This window comes from Nyctibius grandis, chromosome 4 (assembly GCF_013368605.1).
Source record: "Nyctibius grandis isolate bNycGra1 chromosome 4, bNycGra1.pri, whole genome shotgun sequence".
Lineage (NCBI taxonomy): Eukaryota > Metazoa > Chordata > Aves > Nyctibiiformes > Nyctibiidae > Nyctibius > Nyctibius grandis.
The window spans coordinates 54,722,837-54,746,536 of NC_090661.1; the positions used below are offsets into that span (position 1 = coordinate 54,722,837).

A 23,700-nucleotide genomic window follows, 5' to 3' on the forward strand; every position below is an offset into this window, starting at 1 on the left:
ACCAGCAACATCATCAATCCCATTTAAGTGTATTTCCAGTACAGCTGATCTATCAGGTGTGAGTCTATGAACACAAGTGGGGAAACATGTTAATATGCAGAACAATCACCTTTCAAAACATACTTTTTACCTTCTCTTAGAAGGTAGCTGTGGGATTTTTGATATGCAGAAACTCTGTTCTTTTAAAGGGCGAAATCATTCTATTAAAAATTCTGTGTGGAGTCCAAGCTACTCATACCATCAATATCACTAACAGCAATATTAGCAATTCAATAGTTTTTAAAACGTATACCCTGCGCATTACTAAAGCTTCTGAAAGACACTTTAATTAAAAGCCTACGTAGAAGTTCATTCTTAGAAAGGCCAACAGAAAGGATGAACATATAACTTCACATCCTTACCCTGGAACATGCACTTAAAAATACAAAACATTGTTTCTAGGAGGTTGGATCAACTGAAAAAGAAAAGAACAAAGAAAACCCCAAAGCATCAGAAGGATGCATAGAAATCAGATGCAATTAATCCTCATGTTCCCAAGACTTTCTGTGTACAAATTTATATTCTGCTAGTTAGCACAAACATTTCAAAGCTCTGTGTCACTACAAAACTGAAGTTCCACTCAACCTATTTAACTAAAGGACATCTGCAATGGTTCACTGAAGAGACGCTAGACATGTTTTTAGATTTCAGCTGGCACTATTGTCTTCAAAACTGAAGAGTTAAGAAGGTATCAAGAGGCTTATTGTTCAGCTGTAGAGAATTAAACAGAAAAGTTCCTGGGTGAAAGACAACATAACACAACCAAGCAACAATATTTGAATAGACTGTGTGAAAGAGTAATTGCGCAGTGATAAGAAGGTGAATATCGTTTGAAAAATAGTTCTCCTAACCTACTGTCTATTGCTTATTCTCTTTTAACTCAAACCACATATTCTTTTTCTAGAGCAACCTAATAAAATATTACCACAATAAGCAGTATGCTACCTATAAAAGCATCCTAATATTTACGGGTGGTCAAAACACTGCACAACCTCAAACCTCAGAAAATGGAATTTTTCCAGACAGATCAATAGCAGGGAACAACTGTCAGAATTTTAGGAATCGCTATACTAAAGTGGAGGGTAGAGTCAGTAGGCACTGAACTGGAGTGGACTAGCTTCAGGCTATGGTTTGTTTCATCCCTTGTTGTTTCAAAGAATCAGCAGAAGAAAGCAAATCACCACTAGAACCTCAAAAGTAGTGAATGGGTAGAAATGGCAAGAAATGGTTAGCACAGTATTTTTGAAACAGTGATGATTAAGTCAGTGGTAAGAGGTATGGGTGAGGAACTGAGGTATAAACCAGTAGGTAGAAAGTTCAGTTTCACCGTGGAGAAAGAATGCTGAAGTAATAAAAACTATTAAAATCAAGGAACAGGAAAAGCAAAGATATGTTAAATCATATTTACATATAGAGAAATAGTTAAGACAGAAAAAGGAAGGACCAATACATACCAGCCTCACTCTAAAGTTACCTGCAAAACACTTTTTCAACCCTATCCCCTCAGATACAAAATCACCAACAAAAATCCCAGACTTCTCATTCACATTAATGCACAAATCTATTTCCCTGAAGCATTCAGGCCTATCTCACCAAAGTAGGGTTTTCAAGGGTATAACAACATAAAAAGAGACATATTTAGATGTTGCAGCTCTTCTGTCCACTTTGCCATCAAGATTTGTTTCTTCTGTAATTAGGGTAGAGATGTTCTTATTCACCTGTTTAATGTCATTTTGTTTGCAGTGCCAACCCTTGAGAATGAACTACTGTCATCCTCAACAGCGCTACTTCTGTGTAAGGCACTTGGAAGATGGGGCATCTGCATTGTCACTGCCTACAGATAGAAGTTTTTCTTTTTCCCCCTAGCTTGCTACCTTACTACCTGCATTTCACCCCTCCACAGCAGCAGAGCCTCAATTATTCCTCTGCTTCTACAGAGATAATTGCAAAAGCCTGCTATATAATCTGATCAGCAACCAACTCTTCTAGAAACACTATCACATTGAACCATGACTTCAAACCTTGCATCATAACATTTTTCCTTCTAGATCAGAACAGAATACTCCTTTAGGCAAATATTTTATACTAAAGAGCCACAAAAATGTCTTTAAAATTAAATAAAAGGAAATCCTTAGCAACCAATTTAAATATTTCTGACAGAAAATGAAGCAAATGCTAAAGCACATTCTGTACTCATGAAGGGAGACTCCCAAAGGTGAAATCCTCATTACATGATCTTTTACAAGTCCCTCTTTTTAAAACATAATAAAGCTTTTCACTACATACAGCAGAATAAAATTAAAATATTAACACCCACTCACCTCTGAAATGCAAGAAGAGCCTTTCTTTGCAAGACCTCCTGCATCCCTCGCAAAGATGCTGAAAAGGATATATGTAATCAGTGATATGCAAGATCAAGAGATTTCGTTCCACATGCTCACTGACAAAGTTTTAATACATTGACTGAAAAAAGTGGTTGCACAGAAGCTTTAATTTTAAGTCTAGCATTCTGCTAGGTATCCTTTTTTTAGGCAACATGGGAATTTCCAAATGTGAATGATTATTCTTATCTTACCATCAGTAGCCTGCAGGCTGTAAGTCAATCCCAGCGCCAAGTAGCCTTTTGCTTTGAACTCTGATGTTTTGTCCCCGAGATCAACAACTGTTTTGGCAAATCTTTCAGCTTCTTCCAACTGAAAATATTATAAAACATCCATGTAAGTCTAAAACTAGCTAAAGCTTACATTATAATAAGAAGAAAGCACAGCATGTTTATTATGCACACTGAGTCTGTTGAAATCACAGCCCTGACTGCTTTTAAGGACTATTTAGTTTTTCATTAGACTTAGTTTTCCTGCTAAATACTGAATATTTCTGGTCCATATATGCCATTTTTGCATTTCATAAATAGAGTTCTTGCCCCATGAACCATTTCTTTAGGAAAATCAATTACAAGAACTATGGCTCCAACCCTGCAAAAAAAAGCATAGCCATGTAGAACTCCGCATCACATACAGTATTGCTGAATGTATGCGAACTCATAAATAGAGAAACATGTAAAAGATCAGGGTTTAACTGCACACCCACGCTAGCACACTATTTAACAATCTAGAAAGAAAAAAATAACATTTGAATCCATTCCAGTAAACGTAAATGCTAAGTACAGTAAGCTACCCCATATGGAGTCAATCCATATGGAACAATTTACAAAACTAGGATCTACGTTAATTATTAAGACTGTATCTTTGTCAGCCTCAGCAAGTCATGTTTCTGCTACTGCACTATTTTCTCAATTTCTGATTGTGACCTTTCCCTCCTCTTTTCCTCCTTTTTAAAATACACTCATTCTTCTAAAAATTACACATGTATCTTGAAAACCACACGATGTTCTTTGATCACCTTAATGTTTTTTGTACAGATACACCAATTTCAAGGTTATCTAAAATACAACTCAAGTAATACTTTTTAAAAAGACACTGTCCCTACGAGGAATTCATAAACCTCAGCTCTCCGTAAACATGGTATCACCAGAAGAGTCTCTTGAATGTAAGAGATTTGTCTCATTGTCTTCCAAAAAAGTTATTTTCCTCTTACACAGAGGAAACAGAAGTCTAAGTTGCATTTTTAATCCCTGTATGAAACAATTTCTAATACATTTGAGCTGTGTCTTATATTAGTATCAAGATATGATAACTTGATAAACACAATCACTGCTGTCAAATATTTTAAATTAGCCATGCAAATAGGGATGTGCATGTGCATATACGTATCTGTGCTCTATTTTCAGATATGACCAAATGCATGTAGTCACTGTACAAAAGTATTTGCCACATCCCTAAACCAAGATTTTGTTGCATTTTAGCACAGCTCTTGTTGAAAAGACAAAGAGTGGCAAAGCTTACCCAGTGGAGAGATCCCATACAGAGCTTTGCAGCAAGGAGTGGAATAGTTGCATCATCTGGTTTCAAACGTATACATTCCTTCAAGACTTTAACAGCTCTAGCAGACTGTTAAAAACATTTTCCATTGAAATTACTAAAAGCATAAATATGTTTCACAGATAGAAGATTCCTATTTCCATCATTTAATTTATTTTTCCCACGTGAAGGAGACATAACTAAACATTTTGTTGACAATTTGTCACAACTCCTCATGCAAGTGAAACACAAGACTTCAGGCACTGCTTTTGTTATTTAACCCCTATTAACTATCATTGTGTCCCCAGTGAAACATTTGGCCAGAATGTAATTCCAATGGTATATGATTCAGAAAACAGTTCTGAGATGCATTTAAAACTCTGCTAGGCCTGTAAGCTCACAACATTTGAGCTGGGCAAATGAAAGAGCAGGAACAGGACAGAGTCTTCAGAACAAGCAGTGTTTTAGTGCTCTTTGGGAGTTACAACAGCACTTAGGAATAGCTCTGATGTAAGACTGTATAACAGAGTGGCACTGCTCCTCTTTTTTTAATTAATTTGTCTCCAGCCAATCTCAGTTTAGAAGAGAACTCTAAGTAAACAGAGAATGGGAAGAAGAATCAAGCCCTTTCAGAACCAATGTGCTTCTAAAAATATTTTCTAAAGAAAATAGGAATCATTCCTTTCCCCCATACTGAAGATAAGCAAATTACCCACATTGAGAATGATCTTTTAGAAAATTAGTATTATTTATATTACATAATGAATGCAATTTATTTTCGTAACATGACAGGGGAAAGCAAAAAGAACTGAAAGCAGAAGATTGCCTCTGACAACATAAGTTCCTAGGTTATATAAAATAAATAAAAAAATCCATCTCACTAATTGCACAGAATACACAGTCTCAAGACAGTAATATTAAAAAAAGACACAGTCAGAAATTCACAAATAAAAAAAAAAGTAAGAGCATCATGAATCAGCATTAATTCGTACCTAAGCGTAAAATCTGTTCATCAAAACAGCACTTAACAAGTTGTTACTGGATAATATGGTCTGGTGTAATTCACTACTTACATTCAATTAGCTTAGCTTAAGCTTGTTGGCAAGATAGTTCTTATCATCACCTTTCAGTCTTCCTAAGTTAGAAACTATTCAAATAACAACTTTCTTTTTACAGCACTAGGCATAAATTCAGAAGTACAATGTACTTAGCTGATTTAAGGATTAGAATTATTTTTAAAAACACTACAGACGAAAATTATGGAAGTGCCAAATGTTGTTATCAAAAGTCATCAATACAATAATTATATAAAAAAAACCTAAGACTTACTTTTCCTGCTGCCATCAAGGACAATGCAAATTGATACCAGAGATGGAACTCTTCAAATGCAAACTTCATGGCTCTTTCCAAACACTAATTTTGGGGGGAAAATTGTTACTTAAGGGCACATTCTTCAATCATTAAGAAGATATACTAGTATAAAAATTTTCTTATAGACTCATACCTAAAATACATGTAATTGAAAATTTAAATCAGCTGCCAGATTCTATATGGAAAAAAATAATTGAACAGAAAACTGATTTCCCACTTATTATGTTGGTTTAAATACCCCTGCTGGTATTGTTCTATTCAGTCTAAAAGAAGGAATGATAAATATCTGCTTACTGAAGGTACCAGCTGCAAAAGGCAGGAGATAAGTCTTAAGTGAAAAGGAAAATTGTACACACACTCTTCCTAAATTGTGAATACTGAACAAGCAATAGCACCACAAGTACTTATCAGTACCACTTAAGGGGGGGGGGAGTCCCATGACAGTATTATTTATATTTTTAAGAATTTTAACTTCACACTATTCTGCGGAGATTTTCAACTTAGTAACTAAACGTCAAAAGAAAATTCATTATTACAATACTGAAATTAAATATATTAAATTAGCATTATACGCTAATTTTGAAGGTTTCATATCTGCTGTTGTCAATAAGAATTATTTCATGTTGCTATGCTCATTTTTACTAATCAGGCCAGCTGCAGAGAGTTGGAAGGTGCAACATTTTTCTGGATTAAACTGATTAGCAATTAACTTTCTAGTCTGCAGAGTCCAATCACATGAAGCAGCTTTTCTGCTCTGATAGCTACTATGTATACACTAAACTGTAATACCATGAATTATTTTTCACATTCAAACTCAGCCTTAACATTACAGAAAGCACAGCCAGGTGTGTAGCGTGTTCCCACACTTTAACAGAACATTTAGCAAAGAACAGCACTGAGGATGAAACAAAACAAATATGAGGAGTGCATTATTTGCTAGATATAAGTAATTTATGGTAGAATTTTTCCTACTACACAATGTCCAGTATCAAGACTATTACTAAATAGAATTTTTATTTAATGATTCTAAAGGAATGAAGTCTCTAAAACCAATTTTTTTCTAATACTGTTGTTAAAAGCTCATCATCAGGTTGTATGTGTAGTAAGTTAATTAAACGTCTATTAAGAAAACCAACGCAGGATTTATTTTCCCATTGGACTTACTTTCCATCAGTGGAAGCAAAAAGATCACAGCAAGAAACAAATGACTAAGTTATGTGCAATGTCTTCTCCTATTACTTTGGATACTTCGCAGAGATGCCTTAGGTAAGGCAAACTCCTCCACCTCCCTCCAGGAACTTGGCAGAAAACAAAAATTGCTCAGTCCCCCTCTCTCTCTCTCCATGGATTAGTACAACTATGGTTCTAACCTAAGTGCATCTAAATGAAGGAGAATGAATTCAGGCTTATCTTTTCAAATCTACTTTCAAATACAACTCACTCCACCTGTTTTGATACCAGCGTTTTACACACGATTTAAGTAATTTCAGCACTTCTTCCAGAACTGTGACGTAGAGCAGCCATATAATCCCATAGATTCACACAAACAAGGGGTTCATGGAAACTTAATACGTAGGCATGTGCATTAATTATATAGAGGTACTTGTTCACAATCAGAAAAATAAAAATTTTAATAAAATAAAATAAAAAATAATAAAATAAAAAAATAATAATAAAATAAAAATTAATAAAATAAAAATTAGGCCTTGCTTAATTAAAAATTAACGGCCAATTCTAATTGGCAGAAAATACAGAAGTTGGAGAAGTTGATACTTCAGGTTTTTATAATTTTGTAATTATAGGGACAGAGGACACAATTGTAGATTATTCTAAAAGGCTTGAGTTCCAATGTACTAATGATCCATTTACCGTTCGTTTTCCCTGACTTCAAGTTCTGTTTACTTGGCTTCATTAGTATGAAATGTGACAAGTTACATGATTTTTTTTTTTCCTTCGTAAGATCACAAAATTGGCAGTTAGCATGTGTGAGGGTAAGGGCTATATGTGCATATATGTGTAAGTGACCTATGCAACAATATGAACACCTCATAAACTGGGTTCTTCTGAACCAAGTAACAACAAGTAATTTTGAAGAGCAACAGGGTCCATCAAGAAATCAATGAGAAATACATAACAAGCAACAATACCCTGGAAAACTGCAAGTTAAGATGTTCAGGATAATGACAACTGACTTAACTAATTGAAAACATATTCAGCACAATCACTCTCCTGAAAGGCAGAAATACAACTGTTGATATTGCCTTGTAAATAATCACAGATCACTATATGGACAGGTATTTTGAATGCATTACTGAATTTTGTTGCTTAGCACTATGATCTCCTCCTGAAAAGAATATGCTTGAAGTTAGAGTTGAAAGATGAGTATCTAGGAAAATTCCTGGTCTGGAAAACATCTCTCCTAGTAGGACATTGGTAAGCTCAATATGTCATATCCTACAAAGCTTAAAAAACAACTTGATGACAGTCAGAGTACTTCTGTTTAGGAAAGAATTATGACAGTAGAAAGTTCTTTGATCTAGTTGCAGAAGCCATAAGAAATTGAAAGCCCATTCCATATAAACTACATAAAGAAATGAAACCTTTTCAATTAAGAACATGGCTCAGCATTAGAACAGTTTAACAAGGACAAGACAGATTTTTGATCATTTAATGTTCTTATATCACAAGTAACTACTTCTGTAAGTGATCAGCTACAGCTAAACCAGAAGATGATAACAAGGTATTGGAACTAGTGGGTGAATACCATTTCCACAGTTAGAATAATGGTGCTTTCTGACTTGAGCTACAACAGCTCCACTACAGCAATCATAATTAGCTCACAGAGAATGAAGCCAGTAAAAAATTATATGCCTATTACATAACTGAACAGAATGTTTTTACATTTCTGAATTTGTATTTATTGTAATATTTTAAATTATAAAAGTTTCAGACTATGGGCTGAAGGATTTGAGGGCAAACATCCTCTAACCACTCAGTAAACCGTAAGTGCTTCTTAAAGTCTGTGTTTTCTGCTGTGCTTTGGATGACAAGCACTGGAACAAATGAGATGTTCTAGCCATTTCCTGGTAAGCTCCTGATGCAGCTGTATATCTAGAGTATCCATATGCTAAAATAAGTATTGTCTATCATAGCAGGTCTTGATAAGATGATTTTTTTTCATCTTCAGAACAGATACATCATGGACATAAAATAAATACATTTTAATTATTCTGTATTGAAAAGTATTTTTCAAACATATAAGAATTATTTTCTGTTTTTCAAGAGAACTTTTCAAAAGAATATACATACAATTTAGATGGAATATAACTACAAAGATGCTAGACCCAGATTAAGAAAAGAACAGGAAAAGACCTTGAAACAAGCCTTAGGTAGACTTCAGGTGTCAAAGCCCAAGGCAGTGGCTAAAAAACGTCAAGTAAGAAACTGGTCAGACATGGAGGCTCTTTAAGTTTCCAGATACTCGTGGTTCTGCTTTTGTCTGTAACGAAGACCACCACCAGCACAAGCAACTTCTAAAAGGCACTGAAATCAAAGATCTAAGTCAAGTTAGATCTTCCATTAGTTAGAACATTCAACTGTGCTCAAAACACAGAAGGAAAAAGAACAGGCAGTGGTTCTCATCTGCCAGCTACAGGAGCTAAACCGATCACACAAGCCGTGAGGGAAGCAAGCTCTAAGATCTTCTCCATGTGAGGGGACTATAAGCCTTTCCTCCTACCCTTCAGGGTAATGCCCTACTTCAAGATACATGGCTAAGAACAGATAACTCTAGGTTTCCTGGTGAAGCCAAAGAATTTCTCTATTGAGAAAGGCAAGAAGAATTGCAAATAAGAAGCTGCATCTATTGTGACATAAATACTACCCAAAGTGTCCCCAAGGAGACAGTAGGGGAATCCCAGGAACCTGTGATGGTCCCATTAATATAATGGTTGCTTAATATTTTTAAAAAAAAGACAAAAAATCCACAACAACAACAACAAAAAAAACCACCACGACACCACAGATAAAACAAAAGAATCAGAATTGGAATGGAGGGCTACACTACCCCTGCCTAGTTGCTGGTCTAGTATATAAAAAGGAAAGGCTGCGAGCTGCTTAAAGAAAAAAAGATACCAGAGTTACCTTTTCAATTTTATTTTTTACAGTACTTGTCAATGTCTATCCTTTAAAAAGTTCTAGACTAAAATATATGGAGAGTCATCTCTTGCAACTTTGGTGCAACCGCCTAAAACTCCATGAAGGTGACAGCGTTTGTAGCAGCAAGTAAATGGAAATATTCCTGATTAGATTATCTTGTAGGGTGACAGTCCTGTATGAGCTTTCATACTCCTTAGTTTTGTGAAAGACTTTATATTGTACTGATTAAAACTGACTTGTAAGCACAACTTGCAGCTATGAAGTACTTCCAAGAAGAAGAATATTCAAATTCAGAGCTTAACATCACAGAAGATGGAGATTAAAGGGTGACTATCAACACATACCAGAGAAGAACCAGGCTTTATTTTTTTCATTTTTATCTTAGTAAAAGTCCTTTATTATGGTAGAGAGAAACCATTTGTCAGCAAATCAATCCCTGCATATGCCTTCCTACCACATATGCTGAAGTACTCCTTGTGGATACCAATAACTAGTCATGGTCAGCAACAGTATCCTGCTGCTGGGTGAGCACTGTGTTGAGCAGCAGGAAAATCTGCTCTGCCCAAAGAGCTACAGTTGTTTCTCAGGTATAAAACCGTTAAGGATACTTGAAAATTTCCTGAAGAAGTAAGTTGCCACAATCTAACAAAACACATACAAGTTGCATAATCAAACACAAGACATTTGAGATAGAGAACGCACTTTCCTGCAGACCTGAAAAAGTAATACATATCTGCCTCAAAGGCATTTTACAAACTACGAGGACTTTGGAGCAGTCCAAATATCATGAGGTGTAAAAGAAACTCTTCTTTTGAAATAAAACATCACCAGTCCTTTTCCTAGGTATTTATATCTATCATTTAAATCCACAACAGCTTTTATCTTTTGCTGTTCCTTCCTGCTGTCTCCATTCAATGTGTATCGTTTTAAGCAGGTCCATGCCTCCTTACCTAAAAAACATGTGAATTTCTGTGTCATTAAACAATAAATACCACACCTTTCACACAATTTCTGTGCTTGATCACCTCAAGCCACTTGTATAAATTTAGACAGTAAACTTTTTGGGGTGGAAACTACCTACTGTATATATACGGTAGTCAGAATTACAGTGTCCTATATTTGTTTAGCCCTTAAGTACTACTACAATTAACGTGATTAACAGAAATAAGCAATGAAGACACAGTTGAATATTCACTATTATCAACAAACCTCTGAGAGCATTTCATATTGGCCTCTTCTTCCCAAGGCTATAGTAAGTAAATCGTAGACTACAGATGCACTTTGCAAACTGATGATACGATCATTTTTGTGTTCTGGTATTCTGCTCAGTACAGCATCGCGGTTAGCCTGAAACATATCACGAAAAAAAAAACCACAAAGTCAGCCATTGCAATCCAACCTATATTTTTGCTCAAATAACTACCATTCTATTCAGACTGACAATCAGCAGTTGATACAGGTAATACAGAGAGATAGTATTCTGCTACTAGTTTACAGATCGCAAGAATCACCGATTTTATACATTAGTTGCAAGATTTACGTTTCTGTATGGATCTAGTTGTAATTACTTGAGTCTAATTACATAAATTAGGCAATGTATTTAAAATTATTGAAGAGCTCTCAGAAGCCAAATAAAGTTTTTTAGAATATAATGTACATTCATCTTTTAAAATTTAATTTCATTTTTTGTATGCTAGTAAAACATATTAGAAGGATCATCAAATCCTCTATTCCAGCTTTTGTAAATAAGGTAATCAATTTCTTTTCTCTTCATAACATTATGACACTATCTTCTCACTTGTGAGTGGTACCCTGCCCAGGATAACCACACAATCACCTTCAGGAGTTACTAGGGAGAAGTGAAAACTGACCCTGGTTCTGAGCACAGGTTTGGTATCAGGCCGTGTTTGCAGTAAAGCTTTGTACTTTCAAACCTGTTTTGTGAAAGGCACATTGCAAACCTAATTCCTCAATTAAACTTTTCTTTTTGAGAAGGAAGAAAGGTGAGCTACAACTGGATTAACTGAATTGACCACATTCACGGAGAAATCTTGTTAAAGAGGAAAGGATAAAACGCAGGTCTCCCGGTAGCTAAGATTACCTATATTGAACTACCCAGTACTACTCCCACTATACCATCAAGCCTCTAAAAATACCTTATCTTGATATCTTATCTAGTTCTAGATTTCTTGATGTTTAATGTTCCCTTTGGTACAAATGCCAGTATATCTGGTAGTTTGAAGCCAGAAGTTAAAGACCCTTCTCTTCCCTCCTCCCCCGTCCTTTTTTTTTTTTTAATTACACAGGGCATGGACCCTTAATACATTTACTTAAATACACTAAATTTTAACGGGCAGCTTATTTTCCCCTTTTTCACAAGCGAGGAATGACACACATTAAGAGATAATAAATTGTTTCTCTGCTTTAACAGGGTAACATTTTAAGCTCTGAACATACTCAATACATCTTTAAAATCAGAATAATTAAATACTGAAAGAAATTTTCAAAGAGATACATGGAGTGTAAAATACACAGACATTTCAGAAATTATCAACTGAATAATCCATAGCTTGGTTTGAAAACACACACCCCCCAACACACACCCCAAAACAGACGTTTTGCTTTCTTTTGATCAAGAAGTCTTTGGCTTTTCCTTTCTACACTGCATAAATATTTAGTCAGCTTCAATAACTTCTTCCTTTTTAACTCCACATTTAATCACTATTTGACTCAATTCCTTGCAAGTACAGAACAAGCTATGAACTAGCACTTCTTGTGAAAAAACAGCTGATGATGCCAAAGCAGTATTCTAGGAGAGGATGCCTTGCAAGTATTAAAGATATCTTTTATATTTGAACAATCATTTTCTGCATAATTATAAAACAGAATGTATGTACAAACTTAAGTGCTCAGTGTTTCAGAACTACCACAGTCTCAGACACAATAACGTGACAATTAGTTAAACTGCAATGTGTCAGCTGGCCGCACTTACCCTATACACACTTTAAGCCCAAGGCAAATTCAAGCAGTATAGCCAGTATAACTTAGTCCACCCAGAGAGGAAAAAAGGATATGCTCAATCATTTTACCATCGGCTAAGAACAACACATAAGGCTGAGCCCAGGAGGTGGTGATCAGCGAAACAACATCTAGTTGGAGGCCAGTAACTAGTGGTGTACCCCAGAGGCTGATACTGCACCTGATCCTGTTCAAAATCTTCATTAATGATCTGGATGATGGGGCAGAGAGCACCCTCAGCAAGTCTGCTGATGCTACAGAACTAGGAGGAACTCATATGCCAAAGGGCTGTCCTGCCATCCAGAGGGACCTCAACAGGCTGAAGGAACACGCTGACAGGAACCTCATCAAAGGCTTCAACAAAGACTTGCAACTGCAAAGTCCTGCACCAAAGAAGGAACAACCCCAGGCATCAAAACGTGCTGGGGGCCACCCAGCTGGAAAGCACCTTGGCAGAAAAGGACCTGGGGTCCTGATGGACACGAAGTTGTACAGGAGCCAGCAATATGCCCTTGCTGGAAAGAAGGCTAGTGGTATCCCGGGCTGCGTGAGCAGGAGTGTTGCCAGCAGACTGAGGGAGGCAATCTCTATTCAGCATTGGTGAGGCAACACCTGCAGTACTCGATCCAATTCTGGGCTCCCCAGTACAAGAGAGATATGGAGCTACTAGAGACAGTACAACAAACAACCATGAGGATGAATAAGGGACTGGAGTATCTCTTCTATGAGGAAAGGCTGAGAGAGCTGGGACTATTCAGCCTGGAGAAGAGAAAGCTCAGGAGGAAAACCTTATCTATGTGTACAAATACCTGAAGGGAGGGTACAAAGAAGATGGAGCCAGGCTCTTTTCAGTGTTGCCCAGTGACAGGACCAGAGGCGATGAGCACGAACTGAAACATAGGAGGTTCCTTCTGAACATCAGGAAACACTTTTTTTACCAAGGGTGACTGAGCACTGGCACAGGTTGCCCATGGAGCTTCTGGAGTCTCCCTCCTTGGAGATATTCAAAAGGCATCTGGACACAGACGCAGACGCAGCCTGCTCCAGCTGGCCCTGCTTGAGCAGGGGAGTTGGACAAAATGACCTCCAGAAGTCCCTTCCAACCTCAATCTGTGATTCTGTTACTACAGCTCAGCTGACATGCAGCAACATGTACACGCACTGTAATGTGAAGATGTAAGTCTTTCAGATCCCACCTTTCTACTCATTCCTGCCTACATAAGGAAAGTCTGGTCTATACTTCACAAGCGTAACAGTTAGAATACAAGGACGTCTTACAGTAAGAGTGATGGCAGAGTTGCAGCTGACTTTCCTCATTAAGCATGACAAGACACTGTAGCAGCAGTCATGTGGCTAAAAAAGACATTTTGTACTCTGAAATGTATCTATACGAGAATTAGAACACTTGAAAAGCACAGAACTATCTTTCCCAGAGCATTTCTTTCATAAATATTACAATTTAAATCTTACTCAAAGCACCCTTTCTGAATTCGTAAATTAAGGGAACTCAAGGTGACACAAAAGTAGCATTTGTAATTCACTAGCAAGATTCAATTTTCTGGATATATGTTGCACTAGATCTAATTCAAATAAGAAGTAGTTATGATATTAGAGTGCACCACTTGCCTGAAACTAGCAGTATGATTTAGGGCTCGTATATACGCAGTGATTTGATTACTTTTCCTTACACAAAATGCTACTTATATGTCAAATCCTCATTCTGTTTTCCAATATTTACTTGAATAAGTTCTTGAAGGACCGAAGTCTTGACATCTTATCTGTGTTTTTATTAATTCACAGACAATGCAAGGAAGGGATCATACTACTTAAATAACACAATACCATCTCAAAACACCAATGATTACTCAATCTTCTGTAACTGTACTTATTTCTTTTTCAAATACTGGTTTCAAAATCATAAATCACATACACTACTTCATAACTACTACAGCTAGAAAGTTAGCATGCACTGAAGCTGAAGTAACAGCTCTCAACCCTCAGAAAGGTAAGTTTGTAGTGATGAATATTTTTATGCTCAATCTTTCCCTTTCCCCCCTCCAAAACTAATTTGAACAAATGACTCAGCCAAAGTAAGTCAACCATGTGAAAGATTTTATTGTTTTTACTGCCCCGAAACAAACTCTTTTGCCGCAGATAACCTGCAATAATTAATTGTAAAGAAAAAAAAATATTGAAAGCTTGCTAAGGGTACATGCTCTACAGTGATAAGCATTTGATATCATTAGGCAGATCTAATTCACAAAGGAAAAGCTGTAAGCAACCTGAAACAAGACTTAACAGGGCAGTACTTTTAATTTGTCTTTTTGACTTCTTAATACTGATATACAAGGAAGTACACATGCAAATACAGTCTGATCTTGCAGAACTGGGACTGCTTCCACTTCACACCATGGCCCCAGTTCACCTAGGAATTCTGTACATCTCCCTGAGTTGCTCATGCACCTCACAGAGGCACAGGTGGCCCCTTTCAGCGGTAAGTATATACTGCAGCGAAACCAACACATCACACATGGAAATGTTAGCTCAGTCTAGTTTCCTGGTGACAGATTCTGTCACAAACATTGCAAGGCTGATCGCTAGGAATGAGGAAAGTAGTTCACGCTACAGTGTAAGTGTTTGCAACTTTAAAATAGTTCAAATAGGACAATGTTCACTAATAGTTCAAGCAGGAAAATGTTCACTAAAATGTTCTTCCTATCTAACTGTATCAAAACAGAAATTATGCCAGGGCATGAAAGCATATGAATCACCTATAGAACTTAAAAGACTAAGTCTCATTGATGTGCAGTGAGACAGACTACTATATGATGCCTCAGATTCTAGAGGTTCCACCCTTCCAGTGAGAAAAAAAGCAAAAATTCCAGCTTCAGCTTTTCATTTCTGCCATTTGAGATCATTTAAGTGATCTGGTATGAGAATGTCAGTATGTGGCAGTTGACAGATGACTAGTAAAATCATACTAGAGGAAAATATGAAAGGCTGATAAAAGGCACAAGTAGGTCACTGAAAGGAATCACCTACTGAGGAAATAAGGACATTAAAAAAAAATCATGCAGTAGCAAAGGCTGGATGTCAGTATCATTAAAAAAAATTTACAAATCTGAGTGACATCTCAGGTTTAATGCACAATGGAAAATACTTTTTGGCTATGTTTATTATGCTCATTGATTGAGTCTTTGATTTGGTTTTCACAACAAAAATAACTTACATTTTGAGTCTGTCTGAATGGCAACCAGCTGGCGTAACAGTGGTTCAAACTGCTAAGTGATGGCAAATGAAAGACCTGGCTTTGTGTTCACCTTGCCTATGGTTAGAAGGAGGCTAGGTTCAGCCACTCTAAAGGAGAAAAAGTCCTATTCATAACACTTGCAGACCTCATCTTGCTGGCTCAGAGGAATAGAAGCTTGAGTTTCAGAAGCAACTGCCTGCTTTCCTAACAGAAAATGAAATACAAGTCAAAGTAAGGCATGACAAAAAATGTTCTATTTTCATTTAAAAAAAACAAGGAAGACAAACACACACAGAGCACATGCACATTCATTCTATGTTACCTACCATAGATTCACTAATAAGCAGCAACAGTAAGGCTTCTTCTGTATTTTCTTCAGGACAGAAGATGCTGTTCAAAATGAGAATTTAATTATTTACACAGAACACATTACTTTTAGGAGTAGCTTACACAACGACAGTAAAAGTACTGTAAAAACTGGAAAACTTCCAGAAAAGAGAACAGAGAGTATCTTGCAGAGAAAAAAACAATTGGTTAAAAGGCATTTCTTTGCAATGCTCTAAATTTGTATTTCAGAAAAGTTGGCCAAACACAATAAGAGAACAAAACCACCACAGCTGTCAGAGTTGAACACATTCAAATATCCCAAAATTGCACATGATTTGACAGTGGTAAAAACTGTACCCAGGGTTTAACTAGCCTCTGGTACCTAATCTATCTGAGCTAAATCTAAATCACTGATTCAAAGTCTGGCAACAAGAAACTCTCTCACAAGAACAAGGTAACTATTGCATTTTAGGCAATATGTGGATAAATACTTCTATTAGTCTTTCAGCAGATATGCTTGAGAATTGTTATCCTGATGCATTCAATAGCTGTGAATATTTTTAAATAGAGCCATGGCAATCTCTGCCTGCTTGCCATAACCACTGTTACTTCCAAGCAGTTATAATACTTGTTTTTAATGAAGTACGCTTCCTTATGACTTTTGCGTAGGACTAGCTCACAAACGTTACTGCTTCCTCCAAACACTGGATGCTTTCTGAATACTTTTCGATGCTGGTGGACAGACAACAGTAATCAGCATTGGGTACATGACTGGTAGGAATTCATTCATTCATACTCTCTCACATACACACAAAAAAACCCCAGTGACTGTGTATTAACTCTTCAGATTTCTTTCTCTAAACTGTTTCTGAATTAGCACAAGTACTACTTCCTGTTATTTGAGACCAATAGTTCCACAATTAACTGTTTAAATGTGGAAAATAATTTCTTGTTGTTAATAAGCAATTCCTATAGTCCTAAGGGTGCTTAAACTACAATAAATTACAGACAGGAAACAAAACTTATAAACATCTTTGGGTTTTTTGTAAATGCATTAGAAATTTAAGCAGTAATTAATGCCTGAAAGGAAATGGAAACTAAAACACATCTGAACTCGAGGCCGTTCAAAAGCAACATTGCGAATGCATTGTGGTAATATACAGCAGCTAAGACCCCAGGGCAGTTGTTTTGTTGTTGGATTTTTATTCTTTAATCAATGCAAGGTGCTCACCAGATTTTGAAGAGTATTCTAAATCTTAGAAGACATTTTTATTTTTACGTAACAAAGAAATTTCAAAAGAGGTATTCATGAATAAGAACCACCTAGGACAGGGAATAAGGAGTGAAGAAGTAGCATGAGAGAGCTCCCCATTTACCTATCCAGTCTTCAATGCAGAATTTAGCAACCTGGATGTAGATTTAACCTGACTCATTGGCAATGGATACCAGAAAGCACAATAACGATCAGAAATAGTTGCTGGAGAAATTACTTTCTCAGAGAAAAAAAGGAAATTGTCCAAAGAGAACTACTAAAAAGTCACTTATCAAAACGAAAGCAAATGATATTTTCTCCTACAACTTTGAATATATTTTGGTAAATAAGTTGATGTTTGTCTCAAACAGTGAAGATTGTCTTCATGCAGAAATTACTGGGAAATTTCTTTGACTTGTGTATGCAAAAAACTCAATGTAGTTGACTGAACTCAGAAATTTTCTGTGTCTCCTGACAGATGCAGGCATACGAGTAAAGTAATTCCAAGGTAACAGGGCAGAGCAAAAGAGACAACTGGAAGCAGGAAATGGCTACCAACCAAAGGCAAACTAAGAAGTTTAGTAGTTCTTCAACTAAGGATAAAGAAAACTGACAAGGCAGTAACACAGAGATCTAAAAAATCATAAATGGTATTAGCCAAATCACATTCACCATCCTCAAAAGAAAACAATGCAGTAACTTGATATACAAGGCAACATATTTAGAAAAAAACAGTACATTTCAGACCCATAGTTGGTGGTCAGATGAATACTTAGAAGTTTCCTACAAGTCTGTCTTCCTATTCATTGTCTTAGGTACTTTCAATCACTGCTGGAGATGAGATACTTGGCTAGACATGTTTTATGTGATCTGGTACTAATCACTCTGATGTTGAAATTGTGGAACTCCTTGCTTGCATGTACCAAGAACAAGAAAATTACACTGAACAAAGCCCCACTTTTGCTAGGGGGCATATATCTACAGAAGACAGAAAGAAGAACAGTTCTACAGAGAACGAAGAACATAAGTTTGAAAGACTGAGCCTGAGAAACCTGCTATAAGTATTCTGGATCAAGGAAGGAATATTGCTAGAAATCTTTGAAGATAAAGACCGTTCTACTTGCTAGTAATAATGACACCATAATTATGTGGGCTTGCTGCTGTGTAAAGTATTCATTAATGGAACTCTGCAATAAATGCAGCTAAACAACTCAAATGCCTGCAGTATGACGGTATATCGTGAGTCCAAAGAAGGGCAACGAAGCTGGTGAAGGGTCTAGAGCACAAGTCCTATGAAGGAGCGGCTGAAGGAACTGGGCTTGTTTAGCCTGGAGAAAAGGAGGCTCAGGGGAGACATTATCGCTCTCTTCAACTACCTGAAAGGAGGTTGTAGCAAGGCGGATGTTGGTCTCTTCTCCCAAGTAACAAATGATAGGATGAGAGGAAATGGCCTCAAGTTGTGCCAGGGGAGGTTTAGACTGGATATTAGGAAAAATTTCTTCACCGAAAGGGTTGTCAAGCATTGGAACAGGCTGCCCAGGGAAGTAGTGGAGTCACCCTCTCTGGAGGTATTTAAATGACGTGTAGATGTGTGCTTAGGGACATGGTTTAGTGGTGGACTTGGCAGTGCTAGGTTAACAGTTGGACTTGATGATCTTAAAGGTCCTTTCCAACCAAAATGGTTCTATGATTCTATTGTATGTTACCATATAAAGATACTACGAACACTAAAACAAAACATCTCTTTGGAATTCAAGGTAGGACTACTTCTATAAGCAACCTACCATACAAGCAGACTCTTTTGCACGTAACAACAAGGTCACATTATGGAAAAAAAGCTTTCATATTAACTAATAAGGCATATATACTGTACGAGAGGAACAGACTGTTCTTTAGGATTTGCTGTATGAAACCAAGCAGTTTGAATGAGAAAATGTGTGACTCTGCATAAAAGAGATTTCCTCATGTTTGGGCAATAAATGCATACTTTTTAAGTTCAGTGTTCAAGGTGTATCCAGAAACCTGGTATTTCTTTTTTACCAGAAAGGTTGCCTGCATGTACAGTTTGTTAATTATGTACTTGCAGAGAAACACAGTAGGTGTTTTGGCAAATTGAATATTCAACTCTATGCCTGTACCTTTTCCTAAAGCTCAAAGGACTGCTTTTTAATGACTTCACATCCTAGACATAGTCAGACAAGACTGAAATTAAAAAACTCACAATGCCTGGGTTTTAATCCAGCTGGACATCAATACAACAAAAAATAATAAGAAATTATTTGGAGAAAAAGGGTCAAAAATTTCTTGCGGAACAGACAACAGTCTCCTCAAAAGAGATTCCCAGATCACACCGATTTCACAGAACAGTTGAGGTTGGAGAGGGTGTCTGGAGATCGTATAGTACAGCCCCTCCACTCAAAGCAGCATCAACTCGCAGGTTGCTCAGGACCATGTCCAGTTGGATTCTGGGTATCTCCAGTGATATTCTCCAGACTCCACAGCCTCCTCTGTAAAATTTTTTTCTTAAGTTTAAATGGAATTTCAATCTTCTCTGTCTGCACTACTTAGCACTGTCCTACTACAGCAAATCGCAATCTTCGCTAGATCATTACCTCCACAGCTACAATCTATTTCTCAGTTCTCTGGCTCACAGTGCTTTCCAGTATTTATCAAAACAAGCAAGCAACAGTTGTTGACTGTATTAAATATATATATACAAAATACAAGATCCCACAAGGACTTGCGTGTAGAATACAAGTAAAGCAGTACAAAGGTTGTTGTACTCTTGTTTTACATAGTCTCCAAAGTTTCATCAGATCAAACTTAGTATCAATGAAATAAAAAATAAATTAAAAAAGACAGTGCCAAATCATTAAGAATTCACCAGTATGCTTTGACACAAGCACGTTACTTTCTGGCAGTAAGCTACACCCAAGGACTGTAATAATGTGCAAAATCTTGTCAATATATATTTTTGGCACTGTCAGAGTGCATTTAAGGAAAACAACTTTACCTTAGAAACCATTTTTAATTTGATCAGATACAAACAAACAACAAGCTATTAACTTTTAAGAAAAAGTTCAAATTCAAGGAAATGGCAATCACATTTAATACTAATACTAACGGTGATCAGTTTTGAAAAAACCCCACACATTTTCAGAAAGGAAAAGACACACACCAAAGCTACTCTAAAATTAACCATGGGATATGCTACACAAAAATGATCCACAGCATACCATTTATCTGAATCAGTGAAAGAATAAAACTCAACAAAAAGGTGGCATCATTGAGAAATGCCAAAACTAACCTAAGAAGATTAAAAGGTAGCTGCCTTGGGAAATAAACTACCTTTGAAACTGCTAAACAAATTGCTAGATATGTTTTGAGGTTTTATAATGTTTCAGAGATGAATTTGCATCTCCACATTGCTAACTCTTTCCTTTCTATGATAACGCAGAACAGAGGTCTAGAAACAGCACACAACTTTTAAAATGTGCAATCTCAGATTTGCCACCCAGTTCATGTTTTCTTTTGTATGCCAGTTATAATAAGAGATATTGACTCTACCACATACCCCAGTATAGAACCAAAAAAAAAATATTCTGAGAATTGAGAATAAAAGTTCTCGTGCACACAGCACAAACTGCTGCTTGCAGAAGCATATTGCTTCCCTAGCTCTCTTCGGGGATTATATATATACACACAGCACAGGAAACATTCGCATTCACATTGCCCAATTCCTTTTACATTTTCAAAAATATAAACTAAACTACCCAGTGCACTGGGTAACAATTGCAATTATAGAAACAAGAGAGGTATAAACTCAGCCATACTTTTCTCCAGTGTATACCCGCGGTCTTCTACTGAGCGCGTAATTCTTAGCATTTGAACCTTTTCGAAGTGGATCATCTAGGGGTGATTGATGAGGAGGATCTTCCAGTGGATTCCAATAACTCTGTTCACACATGCCTCGTAACAAAATTTCAGCTAGTTGTCTTGCTATTGTCTGTAAAAGTGAAAGATAAATATTTTCCTTAGAAATGCTGAATACAAACTCTTGAAAAACGCTTGGATTATTTCTAATGAAGACTAGTCATGTAGAATACATTTTCTGTTATTTTAAAACATGAAAAAACCCAGGCATACTGCTGTTTGAAAGGTACAAGTACCCAGTTCAATTCTCTAAACACAAAGAAAAAAAATGGCAATAACAAACAATTTTTCAATTTTATCAGTTAAATCCAGGTACTTCTGAAGTATCAACAACACCAACTGTTGCTCCTAAGAGTGGAGCACATCCAGATATATTTTCAGATACTTTATGCTCATAACCTCTACTGCCTCTCCAGGCCTGGAGCAGATGTTTCCGTAGGAGAGACCACAGTGGGGCAGATATTTCCTTGCAGTCCATAGAGAGGACCTCAGTGGAGCAGATGTCCACACTGCAGCCTGCTGAGAGGGCCATGGTGTAGCAGGTTGATATTCCCTGAAGGAACTTCAGCCCATGGGAGGGACCCCCCGCTGGAGCAGGGGAAAATTGTGAGGAGTAAGGAGCAGCAGAGAGGAACTGTTCTGGACTCACCACAACCCTCCACCCACCATGCACCACTTGGAGAGTGAGAGGGTAGGGAGAAGAGGTAGAAGAGTCAGGAATGAAGGACTGAAGTTGAACCTGGAGAAAGGGGGTGAGGGGGAGGTATTTTAGTTTTTGTCTGTTTCTTACCATCCCACTCTCTTTTAATTGACAATAAATTAAGTTAATTTCCCCCAAGCTGAGTCTGTTTTGCCCGTGACAGTAACTGGTAAGCAAACTCCCTGTCTTTACCTTGACCCACAAGCGTTCTATCTTATTTTCTCCCCATCATGTTAAGGAAGAGGAGTGAGAGAGCAGCTGGGTGGGTATGTGGCAGCCAGCCAAGGTCAACACACCACAGACAGTTAGAGTCCAAACCCCAAGTGACTGGGGCTTCTGACAACTTGCACTTGAAGGTGCTGGCGTTCGCTACTGTTGGTAAGGCTCAGCAAGAGTGAAACGAGGCTGTAGATCAGCATGAAAAAGTTTATTCTGACCAACTATTCTTGGCACTGTATATTTAAGTGTATAAATACTTAAAAAATATTATTTAAGTAAATAATATTAATTTAAAGCTTTGAAGTCATCCCATAATCCATAACTATCAGGTTAATATCCTCTTTAATGCTTAATACATATGCATTCAAGCTGCATGACAATCTGTCACGATGATGAAAACTCAGACTTTAGTACCAGAGCAGTAGAAAGAAGTCAAGATCTACATCTCTGTCAGATTTGGCAGCATTTCCCAGCAACACTTCTCAGCAACATATGTGTAATGTTTAAGCCACGGACAGCACCATATGATCTGCATCTTCCACCTTAATTCCTATACCATAAGAAGCCCTACATCTTTTATTCTATTAAAGTTTGCAATATTATCCCTCTCCATTGAAAGTCTATTATTTAATAATTTTAACATCCTTACTAGGAATCAGTTATTAAATGAATGAAGAAACCAGTTACCTTCCTTATTACCACTTTGCAAGTTTTAAAGGCTTAGTATTAGGAAACTAGTCTAGGACATTTTGAAAATCATTACATTATAGCAAAATATATAAGCCTTGGCCTTTTATTATATAAAAGATGTAAAAAAGATACATCACTTCTAGTAAAGGTTTATTTTCTGACAATATAAATGACACCTTCAGGATTTTGCTTTTATTGTTTTCCTTTAAGAGTTTTTATCACAAAAATAAAGAAATGATAACTTGATAACTTCCAACTTAACAGAACACACATAACGACGCTGCACTCTGTCATCACTCCCATTACATTACAAAATCATGAAACAACATCCTTGTGAAACTATGGTAAGTCATAAATAGGGCAATTATGATTAAGGTTGAAAGTATGGTCAGTCAGAGACCAATCAGGTTTTAACCATAACCACAAACAGGATAGAGAAATAGGGGAGAGAATGGGTATCAAACATTCCTTTTTATCTAAATCATTCACTTAAGCCAGGAAATGTAAGCTTATAAAGTGGTGGGTAACAGATCCTGATCAATATGCTCTGCATCTGATTATTTGTCTCTAACGCATCCACTATATTTATGCTTTACCTGCCTACTAAAATTCAGATGCTGCAACAGGAATGTGGTTTAATATAACTTACCATTCGCAGATTTTGTGTAGTTCTTGTTTCGACAGCTCTTAGTAACTCTCTAAATCTACCAACTCCTCTCGTCAAGTTCCTGTATAGAAACATAGAATTTGACAGTATTCCAACTTGGATGTAGTAATATCTTAATATATTACTTGATAAAGTTGTTAAAATCCATGCTATCATTTT

The 23,700-nt window shown here is 36.8% G+C and overlaps 1 protein-coding gene across 4 annotated transcripts in view; it reads right to left on the reverse strand.

Moving 5' to 3' along the window:
• The window catches only part of TTC7B (tetratricopeptide repeat domain 7B), a 149,767-nt gene that overhangs the window by 73,909 nt on the left and 52,158 nt on the right, over nt 1–23,700 (reverse strand). For 3 of the 4 annotated variants that reach the window (XM_068398038.1, XM_068398037.1, XM_068398039.1), the window contains 8 exons: nt 23,524–23,602; nt 21,166–21,338; nt 16,080–16,143; nt 10,695–10,832; nt 5,286–5,369; nt 3,942–4,046; nt 2,615–2,732; nt 2,361–2,418 (listed from right to left, as the gene is read on the reverse strand). In XM_068398038.1, coding sequence (XP_068254139.1) covers nt 2,361–2,418; nt 2,615–2,732; nt 3,942–4,046; nt 5,286–5,369; nt 10,695–10,832; nt 16,080–16,143; nt 21,166–21,338; nt 23,524–23,602 — 819 coding nt within the window. Of the gene's footprint in view, nt 1–2,360; nt 2,419–2,614; nt 2,733–3,941; nt 4,047–5,285; nt 5,370–10,694; nt 10,833–16,079; nt 16,144–21,165; nt 21,339–21,914; nt 21,994–23,523; nt 23,603–23,700 lie in introns of those variants that run through there. The other variant, XM_068398040.1, reaches the window with a different exon arrangement.